Source organism: Microcebus murinus, chromosome 4, assembly GCF_040939455.1.
Source record: "Microcebus murinus isolate Inina chromosome 4, M.murinus_Inina_mat1.0, whole genome shotgun sequence".
Lineage (NCBI taxonomy): Eukaryota > Metazoa > Chordata > Mammalia > Primates > Cheirogaleidae > Microcebus > Microcebus murinus.
This window is the reverse complement of record NC_134107.1, coordinates 100,833,166-100,848,127: the sequence shown is the minus strand read 5'-3', so window position 1 is coordinate 100,848,127 and position 14,962 is coordinate 100,833,166. Positions and strand designations below refer to the sequence as shown.

General features: G+C 44.7%; 1 protein-coding gene and 1 pseudogene across 1 annotated transcript in view; both read right to left on the bottom strand.

Moving 5' to 3' along the window:
* Positions 1-865: 865 nt before the first annotated feature.
* LOC105885144 (UPF0235 protein C15orf40 homolog) overlaps positions 866-14,962 on the bottom strand; it is an 82,972-nt gene continuing 68,875 nt past the window's right edge. The window contains exons 2-3 of the mRNA XM_076001324.1: positions 13,931-13,981; positions 866-966 (exon numbers count right to left, since the gene is read on the bottom strand). Of these exons, the coding sequence (XP_075857439.1) occupies positions 866-966; positions 13,931-13,981 (152 nt within the window). The remainder of the gene's footprint in view (positions 967-13,930; positions 13,982-14,962) is intronic.
* On the bottom strand, positions 4,704-5,213 carry LOC105885153 (ubiquitin-conjugating enzyme E2 C pseudogene; annotated as a pseudogene).

The following is a 14,962-nucleotide window of genomic DNA, read 5'->3' as shown; positions in this document are numbered from 1 at the left end:
AGAGTAAATCAGTGTTTAAATCAGTTTTCTGAAAACAAAGCCATACTATTAATGTTCCTTTCTCTTTCTTGGGCTGGCTCCAAGATGTCTTATGACTTAATAGTCTTTATGAGAGTATGGCAAGTTCCTTAAAGCAGTGTAGACTAGTCTCTCAGGAGAGGCCAAGTGAAGGCTTAGATGAGTCCCTTAGCCTCTGAAAGGCACTTAAAATAGAGATCCTCTCAGGATGAAGGTTTAACTATCCTCTGGAGTCATGTAATATTGCTGTAACCCTCATCATGTCTCAGTAACATAGGGACAAGCAACAGAGACCTAGAAATTTATTGATTTAAAGTTGTGTTGAAGACCAGGTACAGTGGCTCACACCTGTAATCCTAGCAGTTTGGGAGGCCAAGATGGGAGGATCACTTGAGTTCAGGAGTTCAAGACTAGCCTGAGCAACAGCAAGATCCTGTCTCTACTGAAAATAGAAAAATTAGCTGGGTGTGTGGCCGGGCGCTGTGGCTCACGCCTGTAATCCTAGCTCTTGGGAGGCCGAGGCGGGCGGATTGCTCAAGGTCAGGAGTTCAAAACCAGCCTGAGCGAGACCCCGTCTCTACTATAAATAGAAAGAAATTAATTGGCCAACTGATATATATATATAAAAAATTAGCCGGGCATGGTGGCGCATGCCTGTAGTCCCAGCTACCCGGGAGGCTGAGGCAGAAGGATCACTCGAGCCCAGGAGTTTGAGGTTGCTGTGAGCTAGGCTGACGCCACGGCACTCACTCTAGCCCGGGCAACAAAGTGAGACTCTGTCTCAAAAAAAAAAAAAAAAAAAAAAAATTAGCTGGGTGTGGTGGCGGGTGCCTGTAGTCCCAGCTGCTCAAGAGGCTGAGGCAGGAGGATCACTTGAGCCCAGGAGTTTGAGGTTGCAGTGAGCAATGATGATGCCACTGCACTCTAGCCGGGGCAACAGAGCAAGATCTTATCTTGAAAATAGTAAAAAATAAGTTGTGCTTAAAATTTTCAGGGAGAGCACACCTAGCACCTAGATTTTGGTTTCTAAGTCAAAGGAACCAGGGTTGCATGGAGAGCTGCTGATTACAGATTAGAGGCAGGTAAAACACAAGGTTGGCTTAGAATATCTTGTTGTGCCAGAAAGTAGAGAGTTGCCCCAAGACTAATGGTATTATATCAAAAGGTCACAGAAGCTAGCTTGAAGGAGTTCCCAGAGCCAAATCCAATTTGAACAGTCCTCCCCCCAGCAACTGCCCTGCAGCCAAATGATTTTATTCGGTTGTAATGGATTGAATGAAAAACAAATCTATATATCCATAGTGATACTTTAAAACATAAAAAGAAGGGGTTGGTGTGGTGACACATGTATGTAATCCTAGCACTTTAGGAGGCTGAGGCTGGAGAATCACTTGAGGCCAGGAGTTCAGGACCAGCCTGGGCAACATAGTAAGACTCCATCTCTACAAAAAATTTTAAAAATTAACCAGGCATGGTGGCACGTGCCTGTAGTCCCAGCTACTGGGGAGTCTGAGGCAGGAGGAGTTGAGCCCAGGAGTTAAAGGCTCAAGACCCTGTGTCAAAAATAAATAAATAAATAAAAGATAAAAGAGGAAAAAGGGGGGAAAGAAAAGGGAAAACGGTTCTTTACAAAAGATTGCCAACAGATAAGAATAGAAACTGATAGAATTAGAAAAATCACCATTTTGTAACCCTCAATGTAATAACCGATACAGTTAAAAACCACTATTAGCCATTGGGTTAAAGCCATTGGGTGAAAAGGTGGTTGGGGCATAGGATATTCACATTGTTTCAAAGTATTACGCCACAGACTATCTGTTCATTACAGAGGGGGAAATGCCCCTTTACAATGAGATCTGGTGGTTCACCACCTGAACCAAGCGCTCGAATTGGCATTGTCAGTCGTGGATTAGCCTAATATGTGACTCCTGAGATGAGACACAGGAGAAGGCCGACATCCTGTCCTCTGTGGTGCTCTTGTCTAGTTCTGAGGACAGAGTCACTTATCCAGAACGTGGACCCATCTGCAGGGTGACTACTAGCCTTGACTCTCTAAAGGACTCAATGTCATGGATATCAGAAGGAGAGGGTGGACTGTTTGATTATGGGGGAAAACTAGAGAGACAACAGCCAGACGCAATGCTTAAACCCTGATTGGATCCTGGATCTGAAAAAATCACCTGCAAATAGGACATTTGGGGGGCATTTTGGGAAATGGGAATATGGACTTGGTGTTGGACGCTGCGATTGTATTAATGTTGATTTTCTTAGATGTGATAATGGTGCTGTGATTATGAGTGTTTTTGTCCTTGGGAAGAGCTGACTAAGGGTTTAGGGATAAAATGTCATGAGATGGAAGCCCACTTTTGGATGGTTCAGCTAAAGGGAAGAGTGTACATAAACGCAAAGTGAAGGGAGGTGGGTATGGCAAGAACTTGCCAGTTGGGGAATCTAGGTGAGGAAACATACAAGCATTTGTTGTATTATTGTTTCAACTTTTCTGTAGGTTTAAAAATGTTCAAATTTTTTTTTTTAAATTAAGAAATTGCAGTTAGGCCTTTCAAGTTACAAAGGAGTTTGTGTTTCTTTCCAGTGGTGGTGATGCCTTTGCAGGAAAGATGGCAAATTTAAACACAGGGTGGTCTTACCTCTATGAGAGAATCCCCAGCATGGGCCCCAAAGACCCAGAACCTTCCAAGCTGCTTGGCTTCTGGTTCTTGGACTTTTCCTCTTTCACATGACCACACAGGCTACTCATAAATCCACAGACCCAGCTAGTAATCACAAGTTAAGAGCATTAACACGGTTGGCCTTTGAAATCTAAGTAAAATGGTTCTTCTTCAGGATGTTCACAGTCAAAGCAAGTTTTTCTGTAAACAAACGCTCTTGAGACCATCTCCAGGGAAGTGCTTTTCCCTGAAATGGGTTTTTTTCTCTCCCACGTTAGCTTTGTTACATGTCACCTGCTCCCCCGCCCCTCATTAGAGCCAGTGTTTTAAAACCTTTTTCAAGAGTAGAGAGTGCCCTAGGTATTTGTAATTCTATTTCTGGTCCCCTCTGTTTTCAGGAATGTCACCATCCCTCGCCTCCTGTGACTAATCCACTATGTCCCTCGGAGCCGATCAGCTTCCCCATTTAGAAAGTGGTTCCTGGTGAAGTTGCCAACAAGTGCATCTCTGAGCGTATCTGGAAAAAGTTCTGGAAGCTGAGTGATACTTGAGAAGCTGAGGGATGGATGGCCACTCTGTAAAGTGGTGCTAGTGTTGTGGTTTGCTCTTATCCGTTGATCTGTTTTGAAAATAATCACTCATTCAGTTGTTCGGGATGAGTAACAGTTCATGGTGGATGAATAAGACATCGTTGATTTCATTTCCTGCGAATGCCTTCTGCATGGGGGGCTGACTGGTAGACAGAAACATCCCAAATATGTTTGGAGCAAACACAGTGCAGTTGGACCAAGTGGGTAGCTTCCCAGGATGTACTGCTATGCTGGGGGCAGCATGCATTTTAGTATGTTTACCTGCAATAGTGATCTTGTTCTTTATTTCATAATCACATCTCATATATGGACTAGTAAATCATTCTGAACAAGGGATAGTGGAAAGAGACTAAAGTTAACTTATCACCAACTGCACGACAGGTAGTTTACATGAATGGTTTCATTTAATCCTTATAACACCCCTGTAAATAAGGTTTTATTTTCCTCATTTTACAGATGACAAAAGCAAGACCCAGAGAGTTGAGGCTTACCATACACAGTTAGTAAGTACTGGAAGTTGAAATCTGTGATCTTTCCACTATTGTCTATGATTTCCAGTAATTTATAGTCAATACCCGTCCTGACAGGTGACAGCCAGCAGCTTTAAGTTAATTTCCTGTCATCCACAAATGCTCTTCCAGGCTATCTCTCTTTTCTGACCAGGCAGCAGATGCTCTTGCTGAAAGAGTTTTCAATAAAATCTGTTGGGAAGAGTAAGAACACGCCTTTTCCAGCCAGATACTAATGAGGCCCATACTGTGGCTTGTCTCCATTTGTCTGAAAAATAAACTCGAATCACTCCTTTATTGCACCCATCCATTATATCATTGATTCAGCAGTCCTCAATCCTCCTGAAATTGGTAGATACTAGAATGCTGCTAATTTTCTTAAGAGATGCTGCAGAAGTTACACATTAATTCTGAAAAAAAAATAGCACCCCATCCTGAAAAGTAATTAAACAGCCCTTTTAGGAGACTAACACAGAATTTTTTTTTTTTTTTTTTGAGACAGAGTCTCACTCTGTTGCCCAGGCTAGAGTGAGTGCCATGGCATTAGCCTAGCTCACAGCAACCTCAAACTCCTGGGCTTAAGCAATCCTCCTGCCTCAGCCTCTGGAGTAGCTGGGACTACAGGCATGTGCCACCATGCTCGGCTAATTTTTTTCTATGTATTTTTAGTTGGCTGATTAATTTCTTTCTTTCTTTCTTTTTTTTTTTTTAAGTAGAGACAGGGTCTCACTCTTGCTCAGGCTGGTTTCGAACTCCTGACCTTGAGTGATCCTCCAGCCTCGGCCTCCCAGAGTGCTATAGCACAGTATTTTTTTAAAAAAAAACAACCAAAATGTATTTATTTAATATACATCACAAGGGCCCAACCAGAGACTTAATTTAAAAAACAGAAACAAAATAACAACACAGCTCAAGATACAGAGTCCTATACAGAAATCTTGGAAAGGACAGACCATCTAAGGAAAAAAAAAAAGGACAACACAGGGAGAGTCCGGATAGCCCTGGTCAGGGCTCCTGGCTGGACACCTGCTTTGAGTAGGTTTCCTGCAGGTACTTCTTAAAAGCTTTGGGGTTTTTCCAGAGCTGAGCAGCATGTGTGTTCAAAGGACTGTCAATGTTGGGTTCTCCTAGCAGGCTCTGAATGGAGAGCAGGGTGGCCCTGACATCATATAGGGCAGACCACTTGTCCCTCAGGATGCCCAGGCAGATATTACCCTGGGTGTCCACGTTGGGGTGGTAGCAGGGCATGAGGAACTCCACCGTGGGTGCGTTGTAAGGGTAACCACTGGGAAACTCTAGGAGAGCTTATGCCCCAGGTCTTCATATACTGTGCCGGCCCCTCCAGGGATGGTCCCTACCCATTTGAAAAGGTTGTCTGATTCAGGAAAGGCAGAAATTCCTTTGTCACCAGACATCATGAGGGTCATCAGCTCCTGCTGTAACTGGGGGAGTAGCCTGGCAGCGTCCTTAGCCTTCCGACCTTTTTCAGGAGGGTCTCAAAGAGCAGTGTGAGCTCCTGGTGTGTACCCCTCTTTTCACAGATCTCACCTGTTCCAGGAGGTGGGGGTCCCGGAAGTCTCCGCCCTTGGCCCCAATGCCCAGGCATGCTAGGCCCTGCGTTCCTGGAGTGTTCCTCTGCACTCGCATGTCTGCCTGCCCAAGAGGTTGGGGAGGGGTCGCAGAAGTCTGGGTCGCATGCCCAGGGCATGCCAGGCCTGGCAAGTGTTACCTTAGCACCACTCACCTTTTTTTTGGCACAGTATTTTAAAATGCGACTGTTGCAGTCAAATATCTGAATGTTCTACTTAGATTAAATCTGCTACTGCTGTTTAAACTTGGAAAGTAACTTAAACTCTATAAGCTTCAGTTTCTGTCTAGATAAAATAGAGATAAGAATGATACTATCTTCATAAGGCTGTCATGAAAAATGATTGGAGGTCAAATTCAGCACAGGGCCTGGAACACGGAATTGCTTACAGTCTTAATAACATGTAAGATGTGGGAGGCTGAGGCAGGAGGATCACTTGAGCCCAGGAGTTTGAGGTTGCTGTGAGCTAGGCTGATGCCACGACACTCACTCTAGCCTGGACAACAAAGTGAGACTCTGTCCCAAAAAAAAAAAAAACAAGTAAGATGATGTCAAATCATGGTAATCATATATGAAGTGAAGAAAATAAAATAGATGTATGGGAAAGACAGTGAGGGAGGAAGGCACTCTAGCTGACTGCAACAGGGGGTGACGTGCATTCAGCAGGAGGTAGACACGCCAGAGGGAAATGGTTGCGGCATCAGGCTTAGCTGGAGAAGACCTGAGTTCAAGTTCTGATTCTGCTACCTCTGACCTAGTCCCCTTCAGGCAATTCCCGATCTCATATTCCTGGTCTGCAAAAAGATTTCTGCAAAGTGCTATGTAAAGGGATGTGAAGATTAAAATGAGGTAGTATATAAAAGTGCATTGCAGGCCGGGCGCGGTGGCTCACGCCTGTAATCCTAGCACTCTGGGAGGCCGAGGCGGGCAGATGGATCAAGGTCAGGAGTTCGAAACCAGCCTGAGCAAGAGTGAGACCCCCGTCTCTACTAAAGATAGGAAGAAATTAATTGGCCAACTAAAAACATATAGAAAAAATCAGCTAGGCATGGTGGCACTTGCCTGTAGTCTCAGCTACTCCAGAGGCTGAGGCAGGAGGATTGGTTGAGCCCAGAAGTTTGAGGTTGCTGTGAGCTAGGCTGACGCCACAGCACTCTAGCCCGGGCAACATAATGAGACACTGTCTCAAAAAAAAGTGCATTGCAGACCACAAAATCCTCCATTTAGACTGAAAATAAACTGTTGCATTCATTTTTTCCTTCACTCATGCATATGTCCCTTATTTCCTCATTCATTATGCAGGTTGATGGATCAGAGTAACTGTCATTTGTGTGGCGTCTCTCACTTATCACACCGTACAGCTGTCTTACAGAGCCCTGGGAAGTTGGCAGTGTTATTGCCATTTTACAGATGAAGAAATTGGGAATCACCTTTCATGACCAAGCCCAAAATGACAACATCCATATTCCAGGTAGTTGCCTGTCTCCACTGCCAGGTGAGAACACCTTGAGGGCAAGAATGTCATTCGTAAGGGCTTTGGCTGTGGGTGTCTGCTTAGGTGTCTTTCATCTTAGCTCTTCATTGCTAAAGTTCCTGTAAGCTTGCAGGGGGTGCTAAGCACAGGCTACAAAAATAAGAAGATAGACACAGTCAAGCAGGCTTTCTTCCTCAAGAAACTTCTGGTACTGGGCCGGGCACGGTGGCTCACGCCTGTAATCCTAGCACTCTGGGAGGCCGAGGCAGGTGGATCCCTCGAGGTAGGGAGTTCGAAACCAGCCTGAGCAAGAGCGAGACCCTGTCTCTACTAAAAATAGAGAGAAATTAATTGGCCAACTAAAAATATATAGAAAAAAAATTAGCCAGGCATGGTGGTGCATGCCTGTAGTCCCAGCTACTCGGGAGGCTGAGGCAGCAGGATTGCTTGAGCCCAGGAGTTTGAGGTTGCTGTGAGCTAGGCTGATGCCATGGCACTCTAGCCGGGGGAACAGAGTGAGAATCTGTCTCAAAAAAAGAAAAGAAAAGAAAAGAAAAGGAAACATCTGGTATGAGGCAGACCTTGCCGAGCCCCTGGGGAAGGTATGTGACCACCTACAGATGAGGTGACCATATTTTCTGAACCCAACGTTGGCTCACATGACCTGACAATAAGGCACAATGAGTGAAGTCGGGCACTAATGGGCATGTGGTTGCTGTGAGGAAGAGTCCTTCACAGGGGACTCTGGTCTAGCTAACTTGCTGACTGCAGGAATACTGGCATTAGAACAGGAGGAAGGGAAAGGAAACAAACAGATAGGGGTAAAAAACAGAGTTCAGGCTCAGCCACCTCCAAATTCATGAGTTTTCCTGCTTCTACTCATTAAAACCTGGGGAGGATGGCTCTTTGCCGGTTACTAATCTCCCTGGGGTAACAGCTACAAAATGAGAGCTGGAGCTGGTTTTGCAGGAATGATGTGCAAGGAATGAAAATAAGTAAATATCCTGAAATGCCTGGCGACTGCAAATCTCCTAGGCCCACCAGGGGGGCAGAAGGCAGTTCAGGAAGCCCCCCAATAGTTGTCCCTTGCTGTTAGTCTGGAGGGGTTTAAAAGGCTTGCTGTACTCACAAGGCAGGGGTGCAGGAGGAGGTGGGGAGGGAGAGGATGAGGAGAGAGGGATGGGCTCCTTTAACTGCTTCCCTTTGTGGTGGTGGCTTTTGCTCTCGTAGGTCTGTGGAAAGATAGAAAGTGGGAAGTGTTTTGTGGTCATAAGAAGAACTGCAGCTGGCGGAGGATGGCGTGGGTCGCTGGATACTCTGGAGAGAAATAGCAGAGGACGGGAGGAGGGAGAGAAAGAGCTAAGGGAGTGGTAGAATAAATAAGACTATCTTCCCCTCCCATCAGGACAGCTTCCTCCTTTGCAAGTCCAAGGATTTCAGATCAGTGTTTAAGGTTTTGTGTCCTGCGTTAATCACTGGGTTTAGCGTTTGGTTTTTGCTTCTGTTTTATGGCCACGTCACTTAACCACTGGGCCCCAGATTCTTCACCTTTAAAACAGAGTTGATACTACTCAGAGCATAAAGCTATTGAAAATAAATGGAATGCCTTGCAACCTGCAGGGTGCATATGCAAAAGCTATTCCTGGGGTTTTCTAGAAGTCACTAGAAGGCAGGATGGTGGGATAGAGCTCCAGAAGATCGGAGTTCTGGAGCAGCACACCCAGTAGGTCCGCATCGTCCCTGTCCCATTTTCCAGTCATCTCCAACTTAGTGGACGTCAGGGTCTCCACTGGGGTGTCCACCAATGCCTGGCAACTTGCAGCACATTCACTGCCTGGCTCATCATCCCTGCAAGCCAACTTCTTCTGTCCTCTGTCACTCAGTCTTTTTTTTTTCTTTGAGACAGCCTCTCGCTTTGTTGCCCAGGCTACAGTGAGTGCCATGGTGTCAGCCTAGCTCACAGCAACCTCAAACTCCTGCAGCAACCTCAAACTCCTGGGCTCAAGCAATCCTACTGCCTCAGTCTCCCCAGTAGCTGGGACTACAGGCATGCGCCACCATGCCCAGCTAATTTTTTCTATATATGTTAGTTGGCCAATTAATTTCTTTCTATTTATAGTAGAGATGGGGTCTCGCTCTCGCTCCGGCTGGTTTCAAACTCCTGACCTCAAGCAATCCGCCCACCTTGGCCCCCAAGAGTGCTAGGATTACAGGCGTGAGCCACCACGCCCGCCTCCATCTTTTGATAGATTCCTTCAAGTGAGGCTACATGGGAGGGAGGGAGGAGGGCGAGAGGGAGGAAAGAAGGAACAAAGGACAAGGGCTGGTTTTCTTTTTACTTGTCTTGGCTTCAGCCTCTGCTCTGTTCACCCTAATGCCTTTCCCTTCTCTGATTGCCCCGGGGCTCCTAGTCCTCCATTTTCTTCAACTCTTTTCCTTTCAACTCAGTTGCAGTTGAGCCATGCTAACAGAGAGAAGAGGAAAAAGGAAGAAATAATGATAACATCCCGAGCATTTGAACACCATGTTGCATTTTATAGAGTCACTTTATATCCATGATATCCTGTGGCCCTTCCAGAACAGTATCTGCTTGCATTATTCCCATTATACAGATTGCAGCTTATGAGGCCAAGAGATTGCCTGACAGCTCATAAGTGCTAGAGATTCTGACTCCAAATCTTGGACCTCTTCCCTCTCTTCTGTGTCTGTCTCAAGGCAGAGAGGCTGAGTATGCACAGGGTCTAAGGGGAACAATTCTCTAAGAAAATTCATACTTTAACGAACTGGAGGAAGCATTTTCTATGGAATATTGGGAGAGTTTCTATATAAACTACCCCTTCACTATTCCTGTGCCACCTAAACATTGCCTTCAGTTTTTTTTTTTTTTTTTTTGAGTCAGAATCTTGCTCTGTTGCCCAGGCTAGAGTGAGTGCTGTGGCATCAGCCTAGCTCACAGCAACCTCAAACTCCTGGGCTCAAGCAATCCTGCTGCCTCAGCCTCCTGAGTAGCTGGGACTACAAGCATGCGCCACCATGCCCGGCTCGTTTTTTCTATATATATTAGTTGGCCGATTAATTTCTTTCTATTTATAGTAGAGATGGGGTCTCACTCTTGCTCAGGCTGGTTTCGAACTCCTGACCTTGAGCAATCCGTCTGCCTCGGCCTCCCACAGTGCTAGGATTACAAGTTGCCTTCAGTTTTTCAAGGGAATCCAGACTCACACTATCGAGAAAATAATACAATATCCCTTGGCACTTTGGGCACTTGAGGAGGCACTTAATAACTATTTGTGAAGTAAATGAAGGTGTCTGGCTTCCATACTCAGCCCAATGCAGAGAATGAGGTATGCAGAGGCCCACGGGTCCCAATGTGGTAGTGCCTTCCCTTCTCCGAGACAAAAGGACAGAATCAGAGAATGTCACTATGTGATTTAGAACCCAATAGAACAAGCATGAACACAACTATTCACAAATCAGTACACCTTAAAATAGGTTTTTGGGGTTTTTTTTAAATACTGGTACTAAGTTAATCAGAATAAGCCGAGAGTATTATTATTATTATTATTATTTTTTTGAGACAGAGTCTCACTTTGTTGCCCAGGCTAGAGTGAGTGCTGTGGCATCAGCCTAGCTCACAGCAACCTCAAACTCCTGGGCTCAAGCAATCCTCCTGCCTCAGCCTCCTGAGTAGCTGGAACTACAGGCATGCACCACCATGCCCGGCTAATTTTTTCTATATATATTAGTTGGCCAATTAATTTCTTTCTATTTATAGTAGAGACAGGGTCTCACTCTTGCTCAGGCTGGTTTCGAACTCCTGACCTCGAGCAATCCGCCCGCCTCGGCCTCCCAGAGAGCTAGGAGAGTATTATTTTTAAAAGGGCTATTGTTATCAATTAAATTAGGAATGGACTTGCAAATAATAGTGTATGTACTCATAAAAGCTTGGTCTGCTGAGAGTGTAAGAAAAAGAGAACCAAAACAATAAAAATTAGCATTACCTGAGCCCTGTTTGGGGGACCCAAGGTCCCATGGCTGGCTATAACTAAAACAAAAATTAACTTCAGGGGTCCTGACAACTTGCACCACACTTCCATGGCTACAAAGACTAGTGTAGTAGTCTGTGGCCCTACGAGCACATTAGCAAATTGGTTATGTAACTGCTGTCACTGAATAAGAATACAAGCACCGAGGACTGGTCAGTTTGGCCAGGGGTCCGGAATCAGCAGTGTGCCGGAATGCAGAGTGCCCTAAGATCAGGGCAAGGCTGGTGAGAGAGGTGACTGTGGGGTTAGGGGCAAGTCTGGGCCGTCTTCATCCATCCTCAACACTGTAGGTGAAGTCCTCTCTCTGAAACCTGATCTGGAAATGTACTCATGTCTTTTCTAAACTAAAAGCTACCTAAAAGTGTTTTCCACTGACCTCAGGATAAAGCCAAATTCTTTGACACATGTCTTAGTCTGTTTTCTGCTGCTATAATATAATATCATAGACTGGGTAAAATACAAAGAGAAGACATTTATTTCTCACAGTTCTGGAGGCTGGAAGTCCAAGAGCACAGCTCTGGCATCTGTCAAGGGCCTTCGTGCTGCCCATAACACAGTGGAAGGGCAAGTGGGGGAGTGAGACAGAGAGAGGAAAGCAGCTCATCCCTTTATCAGAAGCCCACTCCCCTGATACCTAACCACTCCTGGGATGAAGGCATTAATCCATGTACAAGGGCAGAGCCTTCATGACCTAATCACTTCTTAAAGGCACAAACTCCCAATACCATTACAATGGCAATTAAATTTCAACATGAGTTTTTTTTTTTTTTTTTTTTGAGACAGAGTCTCGCTTTGTTGCCCAGGCTAGAGTGAGTGCCGTGGCGTCAGCCTAACTCACAGCAACCTCACACTCCTGGGCTCAAGCAATCCTCCTGCCTCAACCTCCCGAGTAGCTGGGACTATAGGCATGCACCATCATGCCCAGCTAATTTTTTTCTATATATATTAGTTGGCCAATTAATGTCTTCCTATTTATAGTAGAGATGGGGTCTTGCTCTTGCTCGGGCTGGTTTCGAACTCCTGACCTCAAACAATCCGCCCGCCTAGGCCTCCCAGAGTGCTAGGATTACAGGCGTGAGCCACCACGCCCAGCCTCAACATGAGTTTTGGAGGGGACATTCAACCATAGGAGCATGGCATTCAAGACTGTCTTCACTGTGGCCTCTGTTTTTCTCTGCAACCTCACATCATGCAATTACCACCTCTCCTGTCCCCATCAGCACCAGTAATACACACACTCTAAGCTCCAGTTCAGTGTGATGCTGAGTGATGCAAGGCCCTGCCTTTAAGACAGGTGCTGACATTCTTGAAGGCAGACAGGTAAGCAAACAACTATAGTGCAGATAGATAAGTGCTATTCTAGTGAAGTTATGAGTTTTATGGGAACTCATGGGAAGGACACCTAGGCAAGATTTAGGAGACAAGGGAAGACTTTTCAAAGGGAGTAATATCTAAGCCCAAAACTAGATGATCACAAGAGATCCAGAGGGTTAGGAAAGAGAGTGCTTCAAACAAACAAACAAAAAGTGGAATGTGAGAATGCAGGAGGCAAATAAGTACGTGAATTTCAGTAATCAAAGGAAGAAGGGCTGGTTTCTGAGATGGGAAAACATAAAACTAGAGGCAGGCAGGAGCCAGATCGTGCTAAGACCTTCTAAGTCCTGTCAAGAAGTTTAGACTGTGCCTTCAAGACTATGGGGAGCTAGTGAAAGGTTTTAAACTCAAACAGAGGAGAATAAGGAATCAAGGAGAGAGAAAGAAAGAGGGCGCAAGCGTGAAGAGAATCAGCTTCTGCTAGCTCTGCTCAATCAATAAACATCTGTTAAAAGGAAATGTGCAAAGCTCTATCCAAACCTGGTAGGGAATACACATAAAAGAACACCTAACGCTTTTCTTTAAAAACCTCGCAGTCTAGAAAGAGGGAAAAGATAAAAATGAAAACAAATCAGGTAGCATTTTAAAACTGTGATAATAGCAGTATGATAAAATGTTAGCTGAACTCAGGAAAGGGAGGAAGCCAGCTCAGTTGGAGCATCAGTAAAGATCCTGTGAGGAAGGTGTTGCCTGAGGCTGCGTTGAAGAATGGGAAGGATTTCAATCAGCAGCGATGAGAAGTGCAAGGACGGTGCCAAGCGATGGGGCTCACAGGCATGCAATCCTAGCACTGTGGGAGGCTGAAGTGGCAGGATTGCTCAGGAGTTCGGGACCAACATGGGCAACATAATGAGATCCTTTCTCTATAAAAAATTTAAAAATTATCTGGGCATGGTGGCACACACCTGTAATCTCTGCTATTTGGGAGGCTGAGATGGGAGGATCGTTTGAGCCCAGGAACTTGAAGATGCAGTGAGCTATGATGACGCCACTGCACTCTACCCAGGGTGACAAGGTGAGACTCTGTCTCAAAAAAAAAAAAAAGAGTAGTGCAAGGAGGGGAGGTCAGGTCAGGAGCAGAAGGGGAGGGCAAGCAGGGGAGCAGAGAAAGGCCCCTCAGACTAATTTCTAGCAGCATGGGGGAGGGGCACAGTGAGAGATAGGCCTGGTCAGTTGAAGCCAGAGTATAGGGTCCTACTATGGTTTGAATGTGTCCCCCATGGGGATATAGATGAAACAGGATTGTCCAGGAGTTGATGACTGTTGCAGCTGAGTGAAGGGTACAAAGAGAATCATTGTGCTATTCTCCTTACTTTGTGCATGCTTAATATTTTGAGCAATAAAAAGCTAAGAAAAATGAATCCTGGCTGGCTGTGGAGGCTCACGCCTGTAATCCTAGCACTCTGGGAGGCCGGGCGGATTGCTCAAGGTCAGGAGTTCAAAACCAGCCTGAGCGAGACCTCGTCTCTACTAAAAATAGAAAGAAATTAATTGACCAACTAAAAATATATATACAAAAAAAATTAGCCAGGCATGGTGGCGCATGCCTGTAGTCCCAGCTACTGGAGAGGCAGAAGGATTGCTTGAGCCCAGGAGTTTGAGGTTGCTATGAGCTAGGCTTATGCCATGACACTCACTCTAGCCTGGGCAACAAAGTGGGACTCTGTCTCAAAAAAAAAAAAAAGAAAGAAAGAAAGAAAAATGAATCCTGCCCTTGTGCATTTACTTTCCTGTGTTTAAATTTGTGCTTACAATGGCATCAACACCACGTTAAGGCAACATGATATCCCAGTGCCAGAAAGAAGCAGAGGTTTTGAATCAGGTTAAATAAATGAGTGAGGAAATTGAGTTCTTACCTGGCACATGGAAGTATAGGCTTTCTAGATTCTGAAGAACACGTTTGATCCATGCCATGTCTTAGGAATGGGAGTTTCCGGAGTACCCCTCTCTGTGCAATGGAACTTGCAACTGTTCATTAACAAGTAAGTATGCAATAAAGTATTACAGTTTGTTTTAGAATTATGGGGTACAGTATTAAAAATAACTTAGGACAGTTGTAAAAGTGTTAATTGTTAAACATACAATGTGACGGTAACTCAAAAAATGACCTACCACAACCCCAAATAAAAAGAACTAAGTTAATAACAGTGATACACACAACAAGTGAATTCACCTTTCTAATACTATTCATTATTATTTAGTATTTGGTATTTACTACTAAACTCATGCCTAAACTAACTACTGAAACTACTAGTTTTAGTAAAACTACACACCATGACTTAAATTAATGTATTTTAATTTTATTAGTTTTGTATGTATGTTTAATTTAATGTAAAATGTTTTAATTACATGGTAGTATAAGGACTTTAAGTAAAATATATTCACAACTAATTTTATGTTTGCATATATTTAATTTTTTTTTTTTTTTTTTTTTGAGACAGAGTCTCCCTTTGTTGCCCAGGTTAGAGTGAATGCCATGGCGTCAGCCTAGCTCACAGCAACCTCCAACTCCTGGGCTCAAGCAATCCTCCTGCCTCACCCTCCCGAGTAGCTGGGACTACAGGCATGTGTCACCATGCCTGGCTAATTTTTATATATACATATATAGATATATTTTAGTTGTCCAGCTAATTTCTTTCTATGTTTTTAGTAGAGACAGGGTCTCTCTTTTGCTCAGGCTGGTCTTGAACTCCT